The sequence below is a fragment of the Pezoporus occidentalis genome, unplaced genomic scaffold (genome assembly GCF_034315485.1).
Source record: "Pezoporus occidentalis ecotype Australia unplaced genomic scaffold, CSIRO_AGI_Poc_V1 ctg142, whole genome shotgun sequence".
Classification (NCBI taxonomy): Eukaryota; Metazoa; Chordata; class Aves; order Psittaciformes; family Psittacidae; genus Pezoporus; species Pezoporus occidentalis.
This window is the reverse complement of record NW_026913230.1, coordinates 164,057-187,149: the sequence shown is the minus strand read 5'-3', so window position 1 is coordinate 187,149 and position 23,093 is coordinate 164,057. Positions and strand designations below refer to the sequence as shown.

Genomic DNA, 23,093 nt, shown 5'->3' with positions numbered 1-23,093 from the left:
TCCCTCCCACAGCCCTGACCCATGTCAGCCCCGATGTGGCATTGCAGGGATGGTGCAGGCCTTAGGAATTCCCACATGCCAGTACTGAGCCTGGCAGGCTGAGCTGACGCACTAAGGATGCTATGGATGGTTATGTCCTGCCCCAGACTTGAATGGAAACTGGGCAAGAACCTGACCAGCTCATCTCTGCTTGGTGCCAAGGCAGGCTGGGACCTTGTCTCCATCACACTGTGTTGAGTGAGCCATATCAGCTCATGTGTAGACAAGACTAGTCCCAAGCCTCTTTCTCACTTCCTCTGCTCCTAACATCAAATCAGACTGGTCGTTGTCTTTTCCCTTAGACATAGCCCTGTGGCCTCTCTGCTGTTTTATTGGACTGTCTCCTGCTTCTTGTCCTTGTTCTCCTTTCCCTAAGGCACGTTCCTTTGTATCCTACACAATGGGCTACCTGGCGTCCCGTCTTCTTGAAAACACTGCCCTTAAAACTGTCCTTGAGTGTGTCTTTGCCCTCACTCTTGTGACTTCTTGCTAGTCACCTGGTACTGGCAGGCACGGAGACGGGGCTGCTGATTTCCTCCCACAGTTTTTTCATCATCATCCTCTGTTTCCTTTCCCCCACCCTAGCTGTTGGTCTGTATTAGTCTCTGTTAACTCCTGTCAGGTCTAGGAGCAATTGTGGCTATGTCTCGTCTCTCCCTGCTCATTTGCATCCCAACCTTTCCCTCAGCTTCCCAAAGATATCTAGAACAGCTGAAATAACTCTGTCACTGGGTTATGTGCAGATGTTCCACAAACCACATGGGCTGTGCCTAGGTTTAGAGCAAGACCTGGTGATGTGCTTTGAAATAGAGGTGTAGGTCCACTCCTGACCCTGCCTCTGACCCGTGCATTAGCATATGATTCCTGAAGCTGGGATCTCTCTAAGCAGGATAGAGGGTTTCCAAGAATGCTCAGATTGATCTTCTGTGTGTCTCTCCCTCCCAGCAGTAAAGGGCCCAGCAGAACTGCGGAGCTGCCAGGGGAACAGTCCGACCTGCGGGGCAGATGTCGTCCATCGTATGGGTCCCAAGTCGGAGGCCAGACTTTTTACAACAGTGAATACGGGGAGCTGTCAGAACACTCTGAGGATGGCAGCTGCACCCCACCTGGAGAGGGGGCCAGTCCCCCCACTCTCCACGCTTCCTTCTTCTCCGAGCAGTACTAACGGCATCAGGCCCTGGAGGCACTTGCCGAGGCACCCCCTCTCACCCTCCAGGCACGTCACCAGAGTCACTCAGAGCTTCTCCTTCAACCTATGCCCAACCCCAGCAGGGAACCTACCCCAAACGGATGGAGAACCGCAGCGCGATGGCCCACACAGCACCACCAGCTGCAGCTTCCCCATGCCGGGACTGAAGAGAGCACCCCACCGATTCCTCGTGTTTCTTGTCTTCCTGTGGCTCAGACAGATGCATTCTGCCAGCGAGTGGGTGCCTGCGTTCAGCACTACAGCACCTTCTGCCTAGCATCCTGCCGTCACTCAGATCAGCTTCCCATTCAGAAAGCCCATTTCAGGTCAGATATAAATAGATCTGTCTTAGTCTCAAGTTTCTTCCTGCTGTGCAGCCTGAATGTTTTTCCTTGGATTGCTTCCTCCTCCTCTCCTCATGATGTCAGCTGCTGAGCTGTGGAGCAGAATCAAAGGGAAGAAATCCCTAGTGGTATTTGCAGCAAGAGCAGGACATTTTAAAGAGGTGTATGGAGAGATCCCGAGGAATCTTTGTAAATGTTCATGCACACTGTTCATTCTGAGCAGATGCCAGCCTCTTCATCTCCTCTGCAAGCAACACCCACACCCCTCTCATCTCTGCTGGGAGGAAACTTGTCAATCTGCCTTAACACCAGGATTATTTTAGCCATCTTAACGCAGCTAGTGCTGAGTAGTCATCAGATGATGGCTAGAGTCCTCCCTGTGAGATAAATAACAAATCTTTTTGCAGGCCCTATGCAAAACAGGGTTTTATGTGATCTGTGCTGGGAGCAGGTTACTCACAGGTCTGCTGTCTCACCTTCCCCTTCTCCTAGAACAGTGCCGAGATCATTTGGTGCTCCAGTAAGAAATTAAAGCAAAGCTGTGTTAATTTCAGTTGGTTTCTAAACATACAGTGAAAATGGGTTGCTTGCTGGGAGGAAAACGATCAAAGTGGCAGGGAGTGAAATGTTTATTTCCAAGTTGCTGCAAGGGTTTTGGAAACAATGGAAGGAACAGAGCTCCAGCAATGAGGTGCTCTGGGTTTCATCCCCTGGCGTGCTGGCATCACTGAGCACATGGAGGGCAGCACCTGGCCAGGGCTCAACCCCCAGTTCTCCTGGATGGACAGTTCTGGACCATGATCTCTTCTGTCACCGTGATTCCCTGGCTCTAAGAAGGCACTCTGCCCAAGAGGCTCCTCTCCAGTTTCTGTTGCCAGCACAGTGTACCTGTCTTTGGAGGATCAGGGAACATTTATTTGCTGAGGAAACATCTCATCACTTGGGCCTTTTGTTTCTAAAAGATACCACGTGAATTCAGAGCCCTGGGAAACCTCTGCAGCCCCTCTCTACAGATTTCTGTGCTGCTGCCTCACCACTTCCTACCTACTTCTTTCCATCCTGCTCACAATCAGAGAGCTCAGCCACAGAGCACAGTTACATCAATGCCAGAGGAGTCAGGGTGAACAAGATCATTAGAACAGCTTGCCATCATCTCTTCTCCCACATGCCTGTGGCTGGCACAACTCTTTCTACAGGGCATCTCAGCACTGGGATGTTTCTGCTTGCAGGCCACACCTCTGTGCAGAGAGCCAAGGGTTCGGTCTGGACTTTGAAAACTGTGTTTCCTGTCAGATGTATTGCTTTCCCAAACTGTTATTTCTTTTCCAGCAGAGGGTTTTATGCGTTTCCTGACATGAGCCTGTGAGATCTTACGGATGATGTTCCCAAGTCTTAATTATAGTTCTCCACACAAGTGTAATGGGGAGATTTATTTAGCACATGGGAAAAGCATGCCTGTCATTCAGATTCTTTAAGCCTGTGCTTAGCGCGCTCAATGTTCTCTTCCCTTTTTGTGTCAGCAGAATGACATGGCTGAGATTTCCATGGCAAAAAAAAAAAAAAAAAGAGGCACAAAACCGACCAAAACTTGAGCCAAACTGGCTCAGGATGTGGAATTGGAAACTGCATGTGACAAAGAATTCCCTGACTTCTACTGATGTTCTCTGAAGTTGCCAGGAATTTAAGCATCTTTAAGTAATTGTTATGACTCAGTAAGAATCATCTGGCAGGAGAAGCTGGAGAGCCAGGCCAAGGAAGTAGGACAGCCCACAGGGTATAGGCCAGACCAAATTCTCCTGCCCTCACCTTGCCCTGGTTTTTGAACTGGTGGTTCCCTTGATAGGAGGAAAGCTGCAAGTGCCCTGTGTTGCTGGCGGTCTCAATGGGTGGATGGTGACAAGTGGCTGAGCTAAATTCAGGCTGCTTGCTCAGTGATGTGTATCCATAGGATCCAGGCTCTCTTGTTCCCAGTGCTTCACAAACAGTTCTCCGACTGGAAACACAGCCCCATCTGAGAGATGGCCCAAGAAAGGGGCCTATAAATAAAATAATAGTTAAAAAACAGACCACCAAAGTAGCTTCAAGTCCTTGTCCATATGTGAGGGATTGAAATGTGCTAGCAAAGCCCGACACTTGCAGGGCACTGACAGGATTCCTCATCAGGAAGGGGACAAAGGTATCTGAGCACCCTCAGCACTCCCAACCAGCCAGGACAGCTGCGCTTTGTCTCTAGGTTCAGCTGTAAATTTCTCATAAGCATCCTTGTGCAGAAGGGTTACTTCATTAGAGCCATTGTTAATGATCCCCTGCTTCTCTCTAGGGAAAGCACCGGTGTCACTGTGTCACTTCTGATTTTTGAACATTCAAATCATTCAACTCCACATAAGTTTATTTTCTCTCTTTTGCACCATCTTGAGGGGTGTGTGGAATCAGATCCTATTGTATCTGTATCAACAGCATTGCATGAACAATGCAGCCATGATATGAGCAAACGCTGGCTCCTCTTCAGACACTCCTGCTGATGAAGAACAATTGCAGCGTGGGATAGTGAAGAGCTGTTGAAACAATTGTACTTTCATGCTCTCTTAAAAGTATACTAAATTTAGAGAGTACAAACCTGATACCCTTTCTCTACATTCTTGCATTATTTCTGGCATTATGATTTTTACAGTCTCAAGATAACTGTCAGCACGAAATGAAGCTGGTCTGGTTTGGTTTTAAGATGTGAGGCAGCAGCGCTGCCTGTCTTTCCACAGCAACAAGGGAGTATTTCAGTTTTAAAACCCAGGATTTGATAACTGTGCCTGCTCCATTCACAATGCACTCTGTTTTGGGCTTTTTACTGGAACTCAGCATAGAAGCTAAGCTATTTATCATCATCCTCCTTTAAAATGAATGTTCCTGCTCTACACATGGTCTCATTTCTCCTTACAAAGTGTTGGTGTTGAGAAGACATTCCTCCCTCATGAAAACAAAGCGTTGGGTCCCCTACTTGCAAATACACACTTGTGTCTCTGAAGAAAAACCTGTGTATCAAGTAACACTGCATTTATATTGCAATATTTTAACCTGGTACCTGTTGTTGCTACAGCAGCATTCAATGTTTCAGTGGGCTGCCTTCGAAGCAAGTAGGTTACAACATGGGTTATGTGTGAGTACAAAAGTGTGGTCTGTGAGTGTGCGTGAGTGTTTTGTGGGTGAGTGTGTGAGTATTTGCACGTGAGTTTTCTTACCAGTGAGCGTATGTGAGTGTTTATAACTCACGTTGAGTCTTGTCTCTGGAAGTTCACGGTTATATATCAAACCAGTTAGAACACTGCTTTCTTTCCTCTCCTCCTATAGTACTTGTTATCCTTTGTCATTAAGAGTTTTGTTGTAATATCTAAATGTGAAAACGAATAAAGTCATAAACCGGCAGCTGCTCTCTGGTTCCTGGAGCCGCTGCCGCTCCCCACACACACTGGGCGGCCATATAATAAGCATGTTTTAGTTTTATTATTTTTATTCCCCTCTGCATTTCCCCGCATCCTCTAGGAAACAGCTGGCCTTTGTGGCACTTCCATCCAGGATGAAAAGCGGTCTTTGCTCAGGATGAAGCGGATACTCTCTGGTTACTCTTGCTGCCAGGAGCCTCAGGCCCAGCCCTTCGCCCCGCTGCCATCTCCCCCAGACCCGCGACCCTCCCTCAGCCCCGGGACCCCGCGGCCGCTCCTCCTCTTTCCCCGCCGGGAGGACCAAGGCCAGCGGACCCCGCCGGACCCCGCTTCAGCTCCGCACGGAGCCACCCCTCAGCGGGCGGAGGGAGGCGCCGCAGCGGCCCGCAGGTGGCGCCCTCAGCCCGGCGGCGGCCGCGGGCCCCGGGGCAGAGCCCGGCCGGGAAGATGGCGGCGGTGTAAAACCTGACGGGGAAGCGAAGGGCGGGTGTGAGGCACGGGCGGGAGCCGGGCTGACGGTGTTCCGCGCAATGGAGACGGAATATAAATGGATTTGTGGATGTTTCTCCCACAAAATCACCAGGAGCTGGCGTGAAACCTGAGGCACGGCTCCCTCCTCACCCCCGTGGTGACTTGTGAGGACCTCAGTGCCATTCATCTGCCAAAATATGGTCCCCTGAGGAGTGGTCGCTGTCAGAGGCATGGCTGTCCTCTCCAGGGTGAGGAGACTTGGGGACATCCCCTCAGCTCCAGCTTCTCCATCACCATCAATCCCTCCATCCATCACAGGGAGAACGCAGCCTAAAGGACCTTTGGACTCTTGCCCTGCCCATCCAGGGATATGTCTGTCTGGGAATGTGGAGATAGAAGCAGTTCTGTTCATGAAATCCTCCATTTTGGTGGTACCCTGCTCATCTCCTGCCTCCCAGCCTCTCCATCAGACAGGGATGTCCCTTCCTTAGGAAGGCTCATGGCTTGGTACACGGCACAGAGCAACCTCCTGGCTCCCACTTCGTGAGGAGGGATGGGGATGGGACCAAGCAAGCAGCCCTCACACTGGGAGTCAAGCATGGCAGACACCTCACCCAGGCAGAAACACAGCCCACAGGAAACCAGACAGGGCAAAATGAAAAGCAGCCTGTTCTTGTGGTTAGAAACGGGAACTAGGAAGTCGCTAGCTGGGTCCTTCAGCTTGTTTTGCCTCTAACATGGCCAGCAAATGTCTTCTCAATGCTTTTCAAAAGTGCTTTGAGATCCTCCTCTGAAAGTCAACGCAGCAACAGCAAGGAACCCGTTAGGCTCCTAGGACTCCCTGGCCCCTTCTGAGGACATTTCAGCATTAAAATGATGCAGAGCTCCATGCTGAAATATTAAACTGCTGTCTGCGCTGCAGGAACAACGGCTCCAAAACACGTTCTGCACAGCTGCGGTCTCAGTGTGCTGGCGACAACTCTTGCCCTCCATCTCCGGTGAAAGTTTGGGTGAAATGTTGAGGGGCCATTAATAGCACCCAGCAGTTACCAAGAACAGCAAAATTAAATGAAAAGGCCCAAACAAGCAGAAGCAGAACATTCAGCTGCTGCTTCAGAAACATTTCCTAGACTCTGCTGATATTTCTATAGAGCTTTTCATAAACAGCTTCTCAGAGGGTTTTAGAGCCACATGCTACATGTGTTTAGCAGGGCCCATACGTTCATTCCATGCCAAGATGCGGGTTTGCAAGTCTGCCGTTTTCCTTGGGAATGGCATGGGTCTCTACAAGGGCAGGACTAGACCCACCACTTGCATCTCAACAAAACAGGCTGTGCTTCGGCGGCGTTATCTGACACATATGCGCCCAATGCGGCACAAATGGGTAAAGTACAGAACCTCCCAAAAGAGAACAGTTTAATAAGATGCTTAGGTTAAACATCAGGCTTATCTGAGGGCCTTACTGAGCAGCCAGGGAAATCACCAAGGAGACCGTATCTCAAAAGAGCACAGCTATTTGTTCAGAAGTTTAGAAATTATCCTAGCTCACAGCCCTGCAGTACTTGTTTTCTTTGCCACGTATAAATTGCAAAATCCAAGGCAGCCATTACACCGTTAGATCTCCAAAGAGACCAAAATCCTTAGAACTGTTAGATGAAAGGAAAATTCACCAAGTCCTGTTTTACAGTATTTCGCGGGATTAATGTTTATTAACAGCATTTGAGTGTTTGTAACATTTCCCATTTGGTACACCAGAACCAAGTAACTCTGTATTAGGCAAGAGTGACTGAATCCTGACACGGAGGCTGTGCAGTTCCTGCCCCAGCGGCACTTCTGTCATTAACTGGGCAGACTGGATGCACCCCACCTCATCTCCGCACACACAGCCATTTTCTCCCCATTTCACACACGCTATTAAACCAGCTCTCGTGTCTTTTTGATGCTCAGCACTCCTGACACATCGAAATGACGTGTGCTGAGGCCACAATGTATGTGTCCCTACAGCCAGCCCCATCATGAGCTCGTCCCTCATGGGAGGGTCTAGGGTTGGCCCGACCCATTGCAGCCCCACTGCCGCCATGGCCGCGCTCCTCCGCATCGCCACACCCCGATGACGTCATGACAGCTAGCCCCGCCCCTCCTCTAGCCCCGCCTCTTCTGGGCGTGTCTCTCGGCCCGGCCCCGCCTCTCGCCCTCGTGGCGCTGGGCGGGGCGTGCAGCGTATGCGCAGTGCGCGGCCGCCGGGCTGCAGGCGAGGCGCGGGTCTGGCGGCTGAGCCGGAGCTGCTGCTGCAGGAGGGCCCCGGGGCGAGCGGAGCATGGAGCGGCGGCCACCGGCTGCGGCCGCGGGGCTGGGCAGCGCCGTGCGCCGCCCGCCGCACTAAGGCGGTGACGAGCTCTGAGGCGAAACGAGGCGGCGAGCCGAGCCCCGTGGCTGTGTGTGAGCGCGACTGAGGCGGCAGCGGCGGCTCCTCCCGGAGGGTTTCTCGGGGCTGTGCGCCTTCTCCCCTCGCCCGGGCAGAGGCGGGCTGCCGGCGCTCCCCCGCGGGCGGCATGAGAGCGGCGCCCTGAGGGACCGGCGGAGCGGGGCTCGCCCCGAGCAAGCCTCCCTCGGGGGCCGCGGCCGGCGGATCGGGCTCGGCTGGGACCTGCCATGCCTGCCCTGGCTCCTCCCATGGCATGAGCCCGTGCTCTCCTCCCCTCTCCGCCTGCTTTTGGTCTTTCTCCGATCCTGGGCTGTCAGATGGGATAACGCGCACCCGGGCGTGCGGCGCTCGGCGAGGGAGCGGTGGAGGTAACTGGTGACGGCCGTCGGCTCGCCCGGAGTTGAAGATGAGCTGGCGGTGGCCTCGCCAGCACGGGAACGGCGGCTCCTCCGTCCTGTTGCTGCTACTGCTGTGGCACTGCCGGGTCCTGCCGGCCGGCGCCGATAACGCCAGCCAGGCGTACTACACCGCCCTCATCAACGTGACGGTGCTGAGCCCCGAGCGCGGTGGCCCCACGCTGCTGAGGATCGACCGCGGCCGCTACGGACAGGATTCCCCCAAGGTGGAGGTCAAGGGCCTGCTCGTGGCTCCCGTCCCCATCAACGGAGGTAACGCTCCCTTTGCAGCCCGCGGTCGCTTGCTGTCGGGTGCCTCCTTCGCGGGGTGGTTGGCCTTTGTCTGAGCTTTGGAGACTTTCCTGGGGAGCTCTGACAAAAGAGGAGGAAAAACTTGCCCAGACGAAAACCAAATGATTTTTAAATCCATGATTTTACCGTGTTGGCTCTGCGAATCTTAGTGTGTCTTCCGGCATGGATGCCAGCATGCTAGAGATACTGAGCAGTGAAGGTGTTCTTTCTCAGTTAATTACAGAGCGTCTGTGGCGATAGTTAACAGTATTTGGTTACAGCGTTGCCATGAAGCTGAGAACAGCTGCACAGTTATCTCAGTGTGATAGGTGTGCATCTGGGTGAATGCTGCAGCTGCTCGAAGCGGTGTTTTCTCAGTGTATGTTTCTTAGAAATGCTGTTGAAGCATCGAGACTTGGAAGGACGAAAGCCATCAAGCTGTTACTGGCTCGCCAGTCCAAAATGGGATTGTTTGTCGTACTGGATACTGTGTAGTGTTTCCAAATAACTTTTAAGTGAAGCTGTTGTCCATCATTTTGGGTGGGTTTTGACAAGCATTGTTTTTACAGAGAACGCTAATTTAAACAAGTGAAAGTATTGTCTTGATTTTTTGGCTGAAGTGGAAACGATTGCTTCAGTCATAAATGATGTGCTTTTAGTAGTATCTTATTTTTGCAAACGCTTCTTGATGTTATCTAAACTGCCATCTCTAAGAAACGGATCACTTGATGGATCACAGTGGTCCCAATCTGTCTCCTGGATAGTAAACTCTGAATAATGCATTAAGTGAAATAATGTAGCCAGTTAAAACTAGACTCTAAGTGGTAAATATTAAGAGGGTTTTTTAAAGTAATTGATAATGCAGAGCTACTATATTATTAAAAGCTTTTGAGAATTTACCAGATTCTAAGATCAGGAAAATAAATACTTTGATGCTGCTTCAGAGCAAAATGCATGTTTCTAGTATGTGAGAAGCAGCCTGTGCATCAGCAGATGCTTGTCAGTTTCATTGAAGCTCAGTTTCATTAGCTTTGGAAAGTGTTAACTAGAATATATTAATATAGCATATCTTTGGATGGATTGGTGAGGAAGCAGAAATCGTTGAGCAAGTCTACTGTAAATGATTTTCATTTGTATTTAAAGTCCTACTTTCCCTGTTCTCTCTGAGCCAGCTGTCATCAAATATGCTTAGTCTTTCTTTTTTCTGCTTCCTGGTATTCCTCACTTCCCAACACACACACCCCAACAGCTGTATGAAACTAGGAGGTTGTCCTGAAGGTGTTAGTCATGTAAATACTGTTACTGCAAGTAGTATCTTTAGGGGTTTTCAAACTGCTGCCTTTTAATATATGCAAGGTATTAAACCCCGTTATTTTTCTAATAGCTGTATTATTTACCAAGAAAAGCTTTCAATGTTAATTTTTAAACTACTTCTGTAACTTTTTCTGCTTCCTTCTGATACGGTCTTCACTAGAGTGTGATTAGAACATTGAGGGAGGCTGACAGCGTTTTCACTGGAAGCTGAGAAAAGTGCTTAATAAAATTCTGAGCAGTCCATAAGCAGCATTTTTATACCTTACTGATGAATACTATAATTAATACTTCAGTGAGAAGGCATACCAGGAACTGTGACACTGCAGACCTCGGTTTCCGCAGTTTTGACATGCTGCAGTCATTAGAACTTTGCCATCAGTTGTTGAGGAGGTTCAGGTTTGTCCTTCTGTTTGGTAACAGAAGACTGTTAAAGCAAACACTGCAGCAGCTGTTTTCCTTTAATGTTCTGAGTCGTTCTATGTAGACTGCTATATAATATACAGTTTTCGTTTTGCCGAGGCATGCTTTATGTGCCTAAAAATATTTTATGTAGTAGAAAAGACTGGAATATTTTGTGCTTTTAGTTAAGATGTTCTTGATTACTGAAGGGTCTTATGTTAATATTCTTCATTTTATACCTAGATTTTTATAAAATATGATGCTGTCTTGCTGAAGTAATTGCTCTAATGTCTTCTTACCAGTTTCTTAATACTGCTGTAGAACTTATTTGCAAAATATTTTTGCTAATAGTTCTTAACAGTAGCTCTTAAGAGTAATATTGGCTGTTAGAGCAGTGAATGCTCTACCCAATTCTGGTATGTTGAGAAGAAAAGGATTCTACAACTGCTAACAGCTATCTTTAAAGACTATAATTTGTTTTACTGTTGTTCTGAAAGCTAACAAAAAGCAGAGAATGAAATGGCTATGTATGCATTGGCATTATGAGAGCATCGCAGTTTTATCTTCCAGAAACTGCTCTGAAGGAAAGACATAGGGATCAGTGGAAAGAGATAATGATACCAGTAAGACTCCTTGAATATTTTTAGTTTGGAGAAACACATCCAGGAATATCTTGTAATTAAGTTATTGTTACTAGAATCTCAGCCAGCTGCTAGCACTAATTCTGACTACTCAGTAGCCATGAGATAGTCCTAGAGACAGTAGATCAGCAGTTACTAAAATGTGGTGCAGAGTAATTTGTCCCTGCTTTGCCTGTGGAAATGACAGGCATGCTCCTGGTTTACAGCATTAAGTTATGCCTTGCTGTAGTTTGAAACATAGTTATTTGACTTAGAAACTGCTTTGATGTCAAGTATTCATCCATTTGTGGGCTACCCCTTGAAATTTCCACAAACGTGGGTGATCTGTTAAAGCCTTGATGGTGTAGACTTAGAGCTGAGATGTCCTTAGTGACTAAGATTTCTTACTCATTGCCTGCAGGGAAAGAAATGAATTTACTAATTCAAGATTTAGGGTCAGAGATGTGCTGCTGAACATACACCATTTGTAACAGCACAGTCTGTGATTTTAAATGTTGTGCTCTGTGGTGTTTTTGATTAACCCGTGTTCTTGAATATGCCCAATACTGTATATACTATGTCCTGCAGTTGCCAGTCCCATATGATTACCCATCCTTTAAATCTCAATTCAGAAAGATGCATTGAATCACTGCTTTAATTTCTTTAGCAAAATTTCTTTAATCAAATTCAACATTGTCGTGTTAATACACATATTAAAACTCTTTCCCTGTTCTTTTTATAGATCCTTGTATGAAATTGAGACTGGCTTTCAAAAGCAATGCTCCCCTGGAAGTGATACGGCTGTAATTCGCATGACCGCTTGTGAATGTGACGTGCAAGTGTAGCTTCAGTAAGCAGTCAGTCACATTTGGCTGCTGGGTGTAAATACTACACCTGTGTACATGCCTTTCCAAGTGCATTCAATGCAAGATAGTAGCAGAGCTTCTCTATTAATCTCTCTTCCATTCTTCCACTTCTAGTTCATTTTCTTACTTTCTCTAACTTGTTAACCTTTTGTCATGATTTATTTATCATTTATTAGAAGAGTGTTTGGAACAGCTTCTGGATATGAGTATATGCAGATTAAAAAAAAAGCTCTTCTTATTCTGCATGAAAGGGTAATAGTGAAAAGCATCTTCACATCCTGATGCAGCTTTTCTGATAGTTCAGGTTTATATTATCTCTTCGATATGGTTACTGAGCACTTCTCATTCAGTTCTGTAATCTGTTACTTGTTACTTTGTGGAGCCAGTCATTTCAGCCCAGACTTCTTGCAGTAGCTGTCTAGGTACTTGTGGCAGGGTCTGTACGTTCACTATGTAAGCTTTCAGTCCTGTATCAGTTCAGTGACCTCTGCTTTTAAGCATCACTGGTATTAGGTGCCTGACACTAGTTGTGGTGCTGACATTTAGGTGTCAGACATATTTCTCTTGCTATGGAAAACCAAGGTAGAAGCCATTGAAAACTGACTTTAGTGGTTCTTGGTAGAAACTTCAGCACTTTGTGGCTTAGTTCCCTCAAAAATGTTCTCCATGGTGAACAGGACTCTTCTGTAACTGTTGATTCTGGGTTATTGCATGTCATCCTGGGTTTGGATACACAGCTGAGGGCTGGAAACATCAATCCAGTGTTGTCCTGGGTTTAGCTGTAACAGTTGTTTTCTCTCATAGTCCTCCTAGATGGTTGGACCTTGCTGGGAGGTAAGATTTTTGTGCACCTTGGCTGGCTTGGCTAGCGAAAGCAGGCAAGTGATGAGGACTGGAGGTGGGACTTACAGGAAGTGAAGTAGCAGCAGCCTCAAAGCTGAATTTGAAAATGCTCAGACTCACTGAACAAATAGGTCAGAAATGAGGGTGTGAGGGGAGTGGAAAGAGACTGGAATCTTAACAGCATGTGGGGATGACGGTTGTATGAAATCTGCATTGGAGAAAGAACTTTTAGAAAGGAGAGATCTCTGCTAAAGGGGCATTAGGGCTGTGACTGCACAAGGACACTGAGAATTTGAGAAGAAACATATGTTAGAAAAATGTGGAAGTGGGGAAGAAACAATATTGGCTCAGGGTTAGGAATGAAGGTGTATCTTGTGCATAATACTGTAACTATAGCATTTGGTGGCATCTGACACTTCATAAACATGTTGTGTGAACAAGTTTTAGCTGCAGAAGGTTTAAAATGCCAGTTTCCTGGTAACTGCAGAGCTTTAGGTAGCATTCAGACAGAATTTCATATTCCTTTCTGGCCCACAATCCAAAGCAGCAGGCTTTAGGAAAATGCAGCAATCAAATACATCATAGTGGAAGAAAAATCTTGTGCCGTGCATCCATCCTTTACCACTGGTCTCAGTATCCAGCTTAATTAGCAGTCATTAATTGATAACGAAAGTGGAGGTTATAGATTGGAGGTTTTAGTCATAATTGTAGTATCCTGACTGAGCTAACACGATTACATCTGGACTATTACAGGACTCTTTCAAGCTTCAGTGATTTTCTTTTGTTTAACTTCTTCCTTGAAACAAGATTACCTCTTGTTCAAAGAGTTTCTTTTAGTGTTAAAGCCAGCTTTAGTCAAAGCAATTACCTGAAATAGCTCTTGATAATAGAATATCACTGTATATAACTCATGGACACAACTTTTAAGAAGTTGCAGTTATAACTGGCTTGAAGAAGTTCTGTATTGATAATAAGACAAGTAATAATGCATTGAAAGAAAAGGTATCTATTACATGTATTAAGCCCTAATGGGATAGCAAAGAACTAGTATCCTTCCTTGAAACTGGAATCAACTGGTGCTGAGGTGCTGCATCTATAAACTTCCTAGCCAAATTCCTTTTCTGGAAGCTTTATTACACAGTTATAACTAATGTGTTGCACAAGGCTGTCTGCATTGCTGGTCAGGTGTGCTATGTAGCACCTGAGGGAATGCTTTGGGGTGCAGGCTACATGGGACTCCATCTTCCCATGTGCTGTTTTCTTTCCCAGTAAGTCTCTTGAGTTGCTGCCCCTCAAAATGTTGGTGGTGTCTCTCCATCTAGTGTATTGCAGTGATTGAAGGTCAGGCTTTCAAAGTATTTCTGTATATGTAGCTGAGACAGACCAGCTCTGGCAACTGGTGCTGGCCTTAGAGAGTAGAGTGTTACAATCAGTATTAAAAGATCTGATATTAAATATATATATTTTCATGTATCTATCTATATATCTGATAATAAAAAAAGGGGAGGGAGGGAAGGAAGGAAATAGTTAATGTCCAGAGTGTGGGATCATAGTACTGTCTTTTTTCTGTGAAAAGGGGACAAAGTCTGAAAACAGTCAATGCAGCAAACTTGGCTGAAGTGGGACATCACAGGTATGTTTGAAGCAACACAAGAGTAATGTAAGTGTTCACAAGCAGGAGACAGTATGCATTTGGGCAGGTGTGTACTTCTGACAAAGCCTCTGACAGCTGACCTACTAATTTCATTTTTGCTCCCGCAAAATGGCTATCCCTCTTACAGGGGGAAGGCTAAAGGACCTGGTCATGCAATTGGAGAAGATGAGAAGGGAAGTACGATTCCATGCTGATGTTAACTTGCAAAAATACTTCTTCAGTAGCTGTGGAAGCTTGGTTGGATCTTTTGCATTGTGAGCTAATTCTTTCACATGAATCCCTAAAATGCTGTCACATGCATTAGTCCTTCAGCAGGAAGGGCTCTTGAATTTAAACAAAACCCGCTTAAATGCTTATGGAGAAACATATATGCAAGTTGAGCAATCCTATGTGTTCTGCAAGAGGAAACTGGAGCTCTCCTGAAGTTGAAAATAAACACACAGCCTAATAGTAGATACTTAAATTGCAGCTGATCCCTCTGTAAAGAGGCTCTTCTGTGGTGTTGGGGCCTACAGCAGGAAGGGAGATATTTACAGCAACATTGTACATAGCTCTTTAACCCAGCAGGCTGCCACTTCTAACAGAAAATTTGTTTTTTTTTTTGCCAGCACATTTGTGGTACATGGGTAGACACGGAGAAGGGAAAGGCAGAGTAAATAACTTGTATTTCAAATAAGCCAGAAGAGGAGCACACCTCTGAATGCTTGGATTGCTTTCTGTATGCTTATATCTTCTGTAATTATATGGGTGGTCATATCTTTTTGTATGCAAGTGGTTTGTTTTAGACAAATAGCAATTTAATGTGAAGCTACTTTTCATTCTGATATGGACTGCTGTTTTGGGCCACCCACTACATGACAGGCATTGAGGTGCTGGAGTGTGTCCAAAGAAAGGCAGCAAAGCCTGTGAAAGACCTGGAGCACAAATCCTATGAGGGATGGCTGAGGGGACTGGGGATGTTTAGCCTGGAGAAAAGGAGGCTCAAGGGAGGACCTTACTGCTCTGTACAACTGCCTGAAAGGAGGTTGTCTCAAGGTGGGGATCAGTCTTTTCTCCCTAGTAACAAGGGATAGGATAAGAGGAAACGGCCTCAACCTGTACCAGGGGAGGCTTAGAGTGGAGGTTAGGAACAATTTCTTCACCAAAAGGGTTGTCAAGCATTGGAACAGGCTGCCCAGGGAAGTGGTGGAGTCCCTGTCCCTGGAGGTATTTAAAAGACATGTAGATGTGGCACTTGGGACATGGTTTAGTGATGGATTCAGCAGTGGTTGGGCTCGATGATCTTGTAGGTCTTTTCCAGCCTAAATGATTGTCTGCTCATCCAGGTAATACTTGCAAGCCGTAGTCTTTTACATCCTTTTTGGACTTTGGACAATGGAGCATGGATTGCATGATAATGGAGAGCTGTTGATGACGAGTCTTGCTGAAACAGTTAATTTTTGTCCCTTATAAATACCAACTGATATGCCTGGCTTGTCAGGTATATAAATGATTTATTTTAGCCAGCTTGCTATACTGGGAGGGTGACCATGATTATAAGCCTTTCCTGTTCTCAGGTTGTATTGTGAATTGAAAAGATGAGCCAAAAAACTCAGACTTTATATTATTGTTCCTGAATTTTATATAGTTAAAAGTGAAAAGACTACATGACGTGTGGTGAAATAGGTTGCTAATGTAAAGAAAAGAAGGTTGTGACTTTTCATTGACTCTCGAGTGACTTGCAGATACTCAGTTCAGGTTTGTCTAAAACAACTGGATTTTCCTAAATGTTTTTTGTACTAAAATAGTGCTACAATAATACTGTCAGCTGTTAAATTTTCATCTGGACGTACTGAATCCACCTAGTCAGGAATAACATGCTGTATGCATTTGAGTTGTGTTTGTTGGTCTATCTCTGGAAAGCTTTTATCTCTTAATATCTTGTTTCCTAATCCTGTTGCTCTATCCAGTAACATTTCATAGCTCTGTCCACAGCTGAAAGACTTTGATCTCTACCATGGTAGAAAATTCTGAACTACTTTTCCCACAGATGCAGTTACTGTTACCTCTTTCTGCTTTCCCTGTCTGTTTTTAAGCCCTAAATGTAAAGATGCCTACATAAATTATTGCTAAACTCTACTGTGTAACAAACTTTGAGTGCTGTGTTCGTTTTCAGTGTGCCTTTTGCTGCTTCCAGCCCATTAGCTTATTTTTGTAGCCATTTTTTTTTTCACTTGGTATTCTAGTTTTTGAGCGTGATTGTACTGAAGCAAACTATCTGATCCATAGGATTACTGCTCTTCATCCATCCCAAGTATTTTAAGTAAGTTTATGTTGGCCATAGTGTCTAATTTCAGAGTTATTTTTGTCAGTTTGAGGAGGATTTGTGGAATTATGGCCATGTATTGAACAGTATTTTCCAAAGGATATATCACATCAAGATTCTTGAATATGATTTTACTGGGGAAGGATGGGATTTCTAGCCTTCAAGGCTTGAGAAATTTCCTGTCAGAGTCTGCTGGTGCTTTTTCCCTCCTGCATTTGCAAGTGGAAATGTTCTGAGCAAGGGGGAAGTGTGCGTTGAATTGCTTTTGTCTTAACAGGCAAAATGTCTTAACATCGGGGTTTGTTGCAATGTGCCATGTTAATGGTTCTATCATTTTCCTTTATTTCCTTTTAAAAAAAAGTACTGTTCTCTTAAATTTCTTAAATATAAGGCTAAAGACAAGCTAAAAAGTGCAGTCGATATGGAAGTGCACTCCTATGGTCATTGCTGTTTGTGATGACTCTCACCGGCATTCCAAAACTATGTGTGGATCAGTGCTAGCTGTCAGTTTCCAAAGGGATTCAAGTAATAACGTCAGGGTAATGGAAGAAAATACTCTATAAAAACCGGCTTCAGGCATCTGTATTTCAGATTTTCCCTGATTCCTGCATAAAACAAAAGCACAGATACAGAAATGCAGCAAATAACCTACCATGTCTGAAAGGTCTAATACAGCCTTGAAAAACAGTTGCGAAAAGGATGTGCTTGTCTCTGGCTCCCCACCCTCCTTCCAGGGGAAGAGGGAGAGGCACTTCTTGTCCAAATTAAGAGATGTGATGACTGCCTGTGTGATTGCCACGGTATAGATTCAGCTGCACGAGTTCTCTTTAGGCAAGCAAAAGATTTTCTTTCTTTCAGTAAAGATCCTTTAGCTGTTTGAATCTCCTCTGCTACAGGTTTTAACCTGAGCTGTGTTAAGCTGAGAATGCTTAAAAAGATCTTTGTTTTGTTTCCAGCTGACAGGTTAAACTGGATGTTTTTTGTGGTAGATCATTTGCTGAAATCTCATCCTCTGTGCTGAAGAACTCACTCCTTTAAAAAGAGAAAAACATGGGACACTTCATTTGAATTGCTCTGAAGAACTGTAATGCTTTCAGAGCTATTATGCAAATAAATTGTTTGTTTATGTCTTGAAAAATCACTGTTTATCCCAACCATTTTTAGTAACCGAAGATTCTTGTACTCTTGGCATTTGAAAGGGTAAATATATTTGTATTAGAAGTTGTTGTTGGCTCTGAATTTCTAAACCCCTTTAATGATATGACCAGTGTATAACACGAAACTGTGTGTTTACAGTTGTGTAAACAGAAATGTCTTTCATCAATTTCAGCTGCTGTACCCTGAAGATATCTTCTGTGTTTCATTTTGTGCCTTCTGTACATAGCTCTGTGTGGGTTTGCGTTGTTCCAGGATACATTACAGCATCAGAACGGACAAAAGAGCTTTGCATTCTGCTGAATTCAGGCATCTGGCATTTGCTATTTCTCTTACTCCTCCTTTATGCCATCAGTACCTGTTTAGCTGACAACTTGAGTACATCGTGTTTGCAAAATCATTTGTTTCTCTATGAATTTGAATGCGCTCCCTTGCAGGCAAAATGCATGCACATAAAAAGCCGATGTTGGCTGCTGGGGTTTTACAAGATCAGCTTTAAATGTTGTTCTTTTTTACCGTAGCCTGCCCATGGCAGATAACTCAGAAATCCTGTTTTCACAACCTCTTTTGTTTAGTTAAACTTCCCACTACAGTGATATTTATGACTGCATTAGAAAAAAAGTTATATCCCCCAGAATGGCTGATAAACAGCTGTTTCATAAATGCCTATGATCCATATTGTAATGTTTTTCAGCCTCTAGGCAGGTATTGATTCAAATGTGAATTCATTGTTCTAGCTGCACTAGAGTTAAAAATAGCTTGTGTTAGTGAGCCTAATTCTCGGGCATATAGTCTCAGCTTTTAGCATGTGAGACTTGGTTCATTAAATATTTTTTTTTTCCTGTAAGAATGCAGTTATCTTTAGGCTTTGTTAACAAGAGGCGGTGGCTTCCTAGCGTGTAACAGTGAAGTAATTCATCAAAACTTGGAGTTAGGGTTTTTGTTTCATTTTTTGCCTGTTTGAACAAATTGCCATCTGTGTGAACGTATTTTCCATTGCAGTTGCAGATCGCCTGGGCTGTGACCCTCGAACACGTTTTCAAGTTCCACCAAACACCAAGCAGTGGATTGCTTTACTACAGCGAGGAAACTGTACATTTAGAGAGAAAATACTGCGAGCAGCTTCACATAATGCCTCAGCTGTGGTCATTTACAACAATATATCCAGTGAAGAACCTGTTACAATGACCCATCAAGGTAAATAAAACATAATCTCCTTCACCGTAATTCTTTTCTGCCCAGGTATTCTTTTGCCATATAAACTACTGCTAAAGACATCTTGGAAGTGCACGGATGCTATTTGAAATAGCCTGTTCTCTGATGATGCTTACATGTATGCAATATGGCAAAATAAGCCAGTAATTCTGAAAAGTTATTTTCCTGTAGTGTATATTTTATCCAATGAGGAACACTTTCCTCTGTAGTGGGGATATATGTGTTCCAGAGGGAGGAAATATCTGTAATATCTTAGGAGGACTGTTTCAAACCTTTCTGAAGAAGAGCTAACATATAATGAAAGGCCTAGAATTTTACAAAGCTTCTGAACCTGAAGAATTTTTATAGTAGCATGTCTTCAACTGGCTGTTATGGTGGGAGTTTGAGATGTTAACAGTTATCAGGATCTGGGCTTGCATACTGGTTTTGATGATGGTTTGCAGAGGGTTCTCATACAGGAACCAAAAAAACATTGGGGTTTGGAAAGCAGTCGTCTCTTAAGTTGTCTAGAATTAGAGTATTGCTGCTCTAGAATGGTGATGAAAATCTGAATTTCTACAGATTTCTACTTTTTTAGGGCTGTGTAAAATTTCTCAGTTACTAGTGTGTTACTTTAGCTGGTGGAAATCATACATGAATATTTTCCTTGGTTAAAAATGATGTTCACAATTCTGGTAACTATTCTTTTCGATTTCCCAGAAGGTTTTTTTCAGTTTGGAATTATTTAGCTTAATCAGAAAAGGCATATTTCTATATTTGATGGCTGGCTGATTTTATTTTATTAGAATACTTTCCTTTTTCTGTTAAGCTTAGGGCATTGCTTGGAAACTGGAATTCCCTAATTGTTTCTCTGCATATTGTCACACAGTTAGAATTGAATTCTTTTACTAAAGAACTGCTGTTTGCTTCTTTCTCTCCTTTTTTTTTTTTTTTTTTTTTTACAAGAGAAATGTCTTGTGGCTTCTTCTGGTTTAGTGGGGTTTGACCTTCCCAATTTTGTGCACCACAGGAATTTTTCAGGGAGATTTTGACCTCTGTTTGGCAATTCAAAGGCTGTTGACAATCCAGTTTTATCTTAGGTACCTTCCTAGGACATTTTTGCAAGTAGTCTACAGACAAAAAGTCCCATGTTCTCTTGAAACACTTCTTACCATCTTCTTTTTGTGGTTTTTGACGCTTCTCTCTCTACTGAGGTAACACTTTCCTAAGCCTTCAGCTCTGGTCTCTCTTTGAGGTAAATTCCTGTATGATTGTAAGGTCTGCAGTCTCTGTTTAGCAATGATCTCCGACTTCTTCTGTGGCCTGGTATACCTTACTATGGCAGGAAAAAAAAAAAGACTATGAATAACACTACAGTTCTATCATTGTTTGCCCTGTTACATGTTCAATTATATAAAGGGTTTAATTATAACTTCAATACCTTCTTTCTTGTAATGCTGTTAGATTTGGCAGGTGCTTTCATAGCAGTGGGATGGTGTCTGTCTTTTATTAGGAAATCGTAGTTCACTCAAGTTCTGACTGATGTGTTGCCTTTGAAACTCTATCAATAGGTACAGTGGTTCTGGTAGGTTGAAATAATGTCTAAGGTTATAAAATGTGAGAGATGCTGTGGATAAAATGATGTCTTGTAAGCCAGCCAGGCAACTGTTTCAATCTTTGATACTTGGAGAAAAGCCAAAACTGTCTTCAGCATGTTGACTTCAAAATACTTATTCATGGCAAGCTTTAAAAAAACATAATTAGTAGAGCTGATGTATCAGTATTTGAGATACTGATGTTTAGCTGCAAGTACTCAGTCCCTGGTATACTCTTATCACTGATTTGGGCTGTAGTCACTCTCTCAAAATTAATATTTGATTTGAAGTGTTCAAACTGTGTGACAGACTAAAAGTAATTATCTAGAAATGAAGTACCACCGTAGTACCACACTGTAATGAAGAGCAATGTCATTCCACAGCTTTTGTTTTGATTGCATTATGGTCGTGTGAGGGATCTCCTAAGCATTCTGTGCTTTGCTGAGCTTTCTATAAATAACTTCCTGTTTGCTTGATGTAGGAACTGCAAGTCTGTGTAACTGAGATGTAGATTAGTCCTTCTTTGGTGTTAGCCTCAGTACAGGGAGGGTTTGGAATCCCACGTTATCCTCAGTGAGAATTATTCCAAGTGCAATATAGTTTGACAAACGTGCGTAAAGCAGGCTTACATACGTTCACAGCGCTCTCTGGTCTTCATTTTTCTGCAGTTTCAACCATATCACTCCTTGTACGCTTATTAGGTGGTGAATGACCACATCATCTGCTACTTTGAGATTCTGGTGTGCTACATCTCTTTAGGATTTTCTGTTCCTAAAGGTGGGAAGGAATTGATGCTGTGTATCTAATAGTTGTTTTGCTGCTAATTCATTTAAATAGGTGTTAAGTAAGGTTGATACAAAGTGAAGATGAAGGTGAGCCACCAAGCTAGTCTTGCTTCCGCAAGATACCTAGTGCTGTGCAGTATTCCTCGTTTTCTTTTAAAAATGCATTCTTCACAAGACAATTCTGCAGCTGTATTATGATGACCAGGTTCACAGCTCTACATTTTCTTTCCATAGACAGGTGAAAATGGACCTTGTGTCATTTTATATCACTGCAATGTAATTTTTATACTGCTGTGTAGCAAGCCTGGTGAAGCAGAAAGGAAAGTGGCAACTGCTGGTAATGCATGCTCTGTGAACTGCACACTTTCCTACTTTGGTATTTGCATGAATTCCAGTCATCTGCTTAGGCAATGTTTGCGCTAAAAAGTAAGTAAAATATTAGATAGATTTTTGTGTTGTCCACCTACAGAGAGGTCATTACCTATGAGAAGAGCTCAGGAAGCACTTCTCACCTATGGGATTAGTATTTTATCCAAGTTATTTTATGGTTGCACACACATTTGAAAATTCTAATCTTATGGAAATTTGTTCGGGCTCAACGTATTAAGTAGCAGAATATAAATGCCTTCTGGTGGCTGGATAAGAGCTGTTGCTCTTGAATCAGTCTATCATCACTATGTCATATGAACAGTTTCTAGTGCTGTATCAGAAATTGCCTTTTCTTATGTGATAGTCCACTAAATCTCTGCCCCTTTGACTTTGAGTTTTACAGTAGGTATTGATCTTAGGGAGTTGGTGAGCTTTAAAAGCAACAAAAACCTGTTGTTGTTTGCAACATTATTTCCTCTTCTCTGTGTATGTTTATGTATGTATTACTGTGTGCATGTAAAATAAGTTTATTTCACACATTCTCACAGATGTCCTCTAAGCAAAAAACATCTTTCCCAGCATAGGTTATGTTAGGCTATGATATCACTGACAGGATGGCAATTTTATGAGTGGTTTTGCCTGCTAGTTCTGTTAAAGCAGAACGAATAATGCCTAATGTAAATAAAGGGCCTGTGTGGTAGAGAGAATATGTAGTAGCTGTCTCCTTTATAAACAATTATGGGAAGAGGAAGGAAATGCAGGTAATGTGTCTGGTGGAGATAATCCTGTCAAGTACAAAATAGTTAAATTTGATATTGAGTTTATCTGTTAAAATCTATACTTTTATTTGGATTTATAGAAAGTATAAGCCAAAGAAGCCTCTAAATTTAAAATTTCATACTCGGAATTTATGGAACAAATACAGGCAGAAAAATATAAACAAATATAGAAGAGTGTCAAAATGAAGTTGCTGGATTCCAGTTAACTGCTGTTCATCAGTGCTGAAGACATTTCCTGAAGTGTTTAAACAACTTCTAATACAATACCTTTTATTTACCTGGTACAGGTAAATCTTTCAAAGTGTTTTGAACAAGCCGAAGGCATCTCACCAAGGTCAATCTCCTTCAGAAAAACCGATGCCTTCATTTTCTGCAGGGTGTTTGTTTCTTGATGTGCACAGAAGGTGACATTCTGCTGTGGTACTGTGGGAGAGCTGCCCAGCACTAGCTCTCAGAAACAGCTTCCTCATAGGGAGGATTTCTCATAGCCCTGTATTCACTTAAAAAGCACACTAGCACAGAAAGCAAGGTCTATACTAACTTTGAACTATGATAAAACTGAATGTATTTTATGTGGATTATTTTAGGTCACTGGGTCAGAGGCGGGAGGGACAGGAAGGGATTTGG

The 23,093-nt window shown here is 43.9% G+C and overlaps 2 protein-coding genes across 5 annotated transcripts in view; both read left to right on the top strand.

Moving 5' to 3' along the window:
* The window catches only part of FLT4 (fms related receptor tyrosine kinase 4), a 56,308-nt gene extending 51,319 nt beyond the window's left edge, over positions 1 to 4,989 (top strand). The window contains exon 30 of one of the 3 annotated variants that reach the window (XM_062609887.1): positions 988 to 4,989. In XM_062609887.1, the coding sequence (XP_062465871.1) occupies positions 988 to 1,204 (217 nt within the window). In that variant the 3' untranslated portion in view covers positions 1,205 to 4,989. Of the gene's footprint in view, positions 1 to 984 lie in introns of all 3 variants that reach the window. The other 2 variants (XM_062609886.1, XM_062609888.1) reach the window with 2 other exon arrangements.
* A 2,770-nt stretch (positions 4,990 to 7,759) lies between these two features.
* The window catches only part of RNF130 (ring finger protein 130), a 42,707-nt gene continuing 27,373 nt past the window's right edge, over positions 7,760 to 23,093 (top strand). For both annotated transcript variants that reach the window (XM_062609935.1, XM_062609936.1), the window contains exons 1-2: positions 7,760 to 8,570; positions 18,747 to 18,941. In XM_062609935.1, the coding sequence (XP_062465919.1) occupies positions 8,309 to 8,570; positions 18,747 to 18,941 (457 nt within the window). In that variant the 5' untranslated portion in view covers positions 7,760 to 8,308. The remainder of the gene's footprint in view (positions 8,571 to 18,746; positions 18,942 to 23,093) is intronic.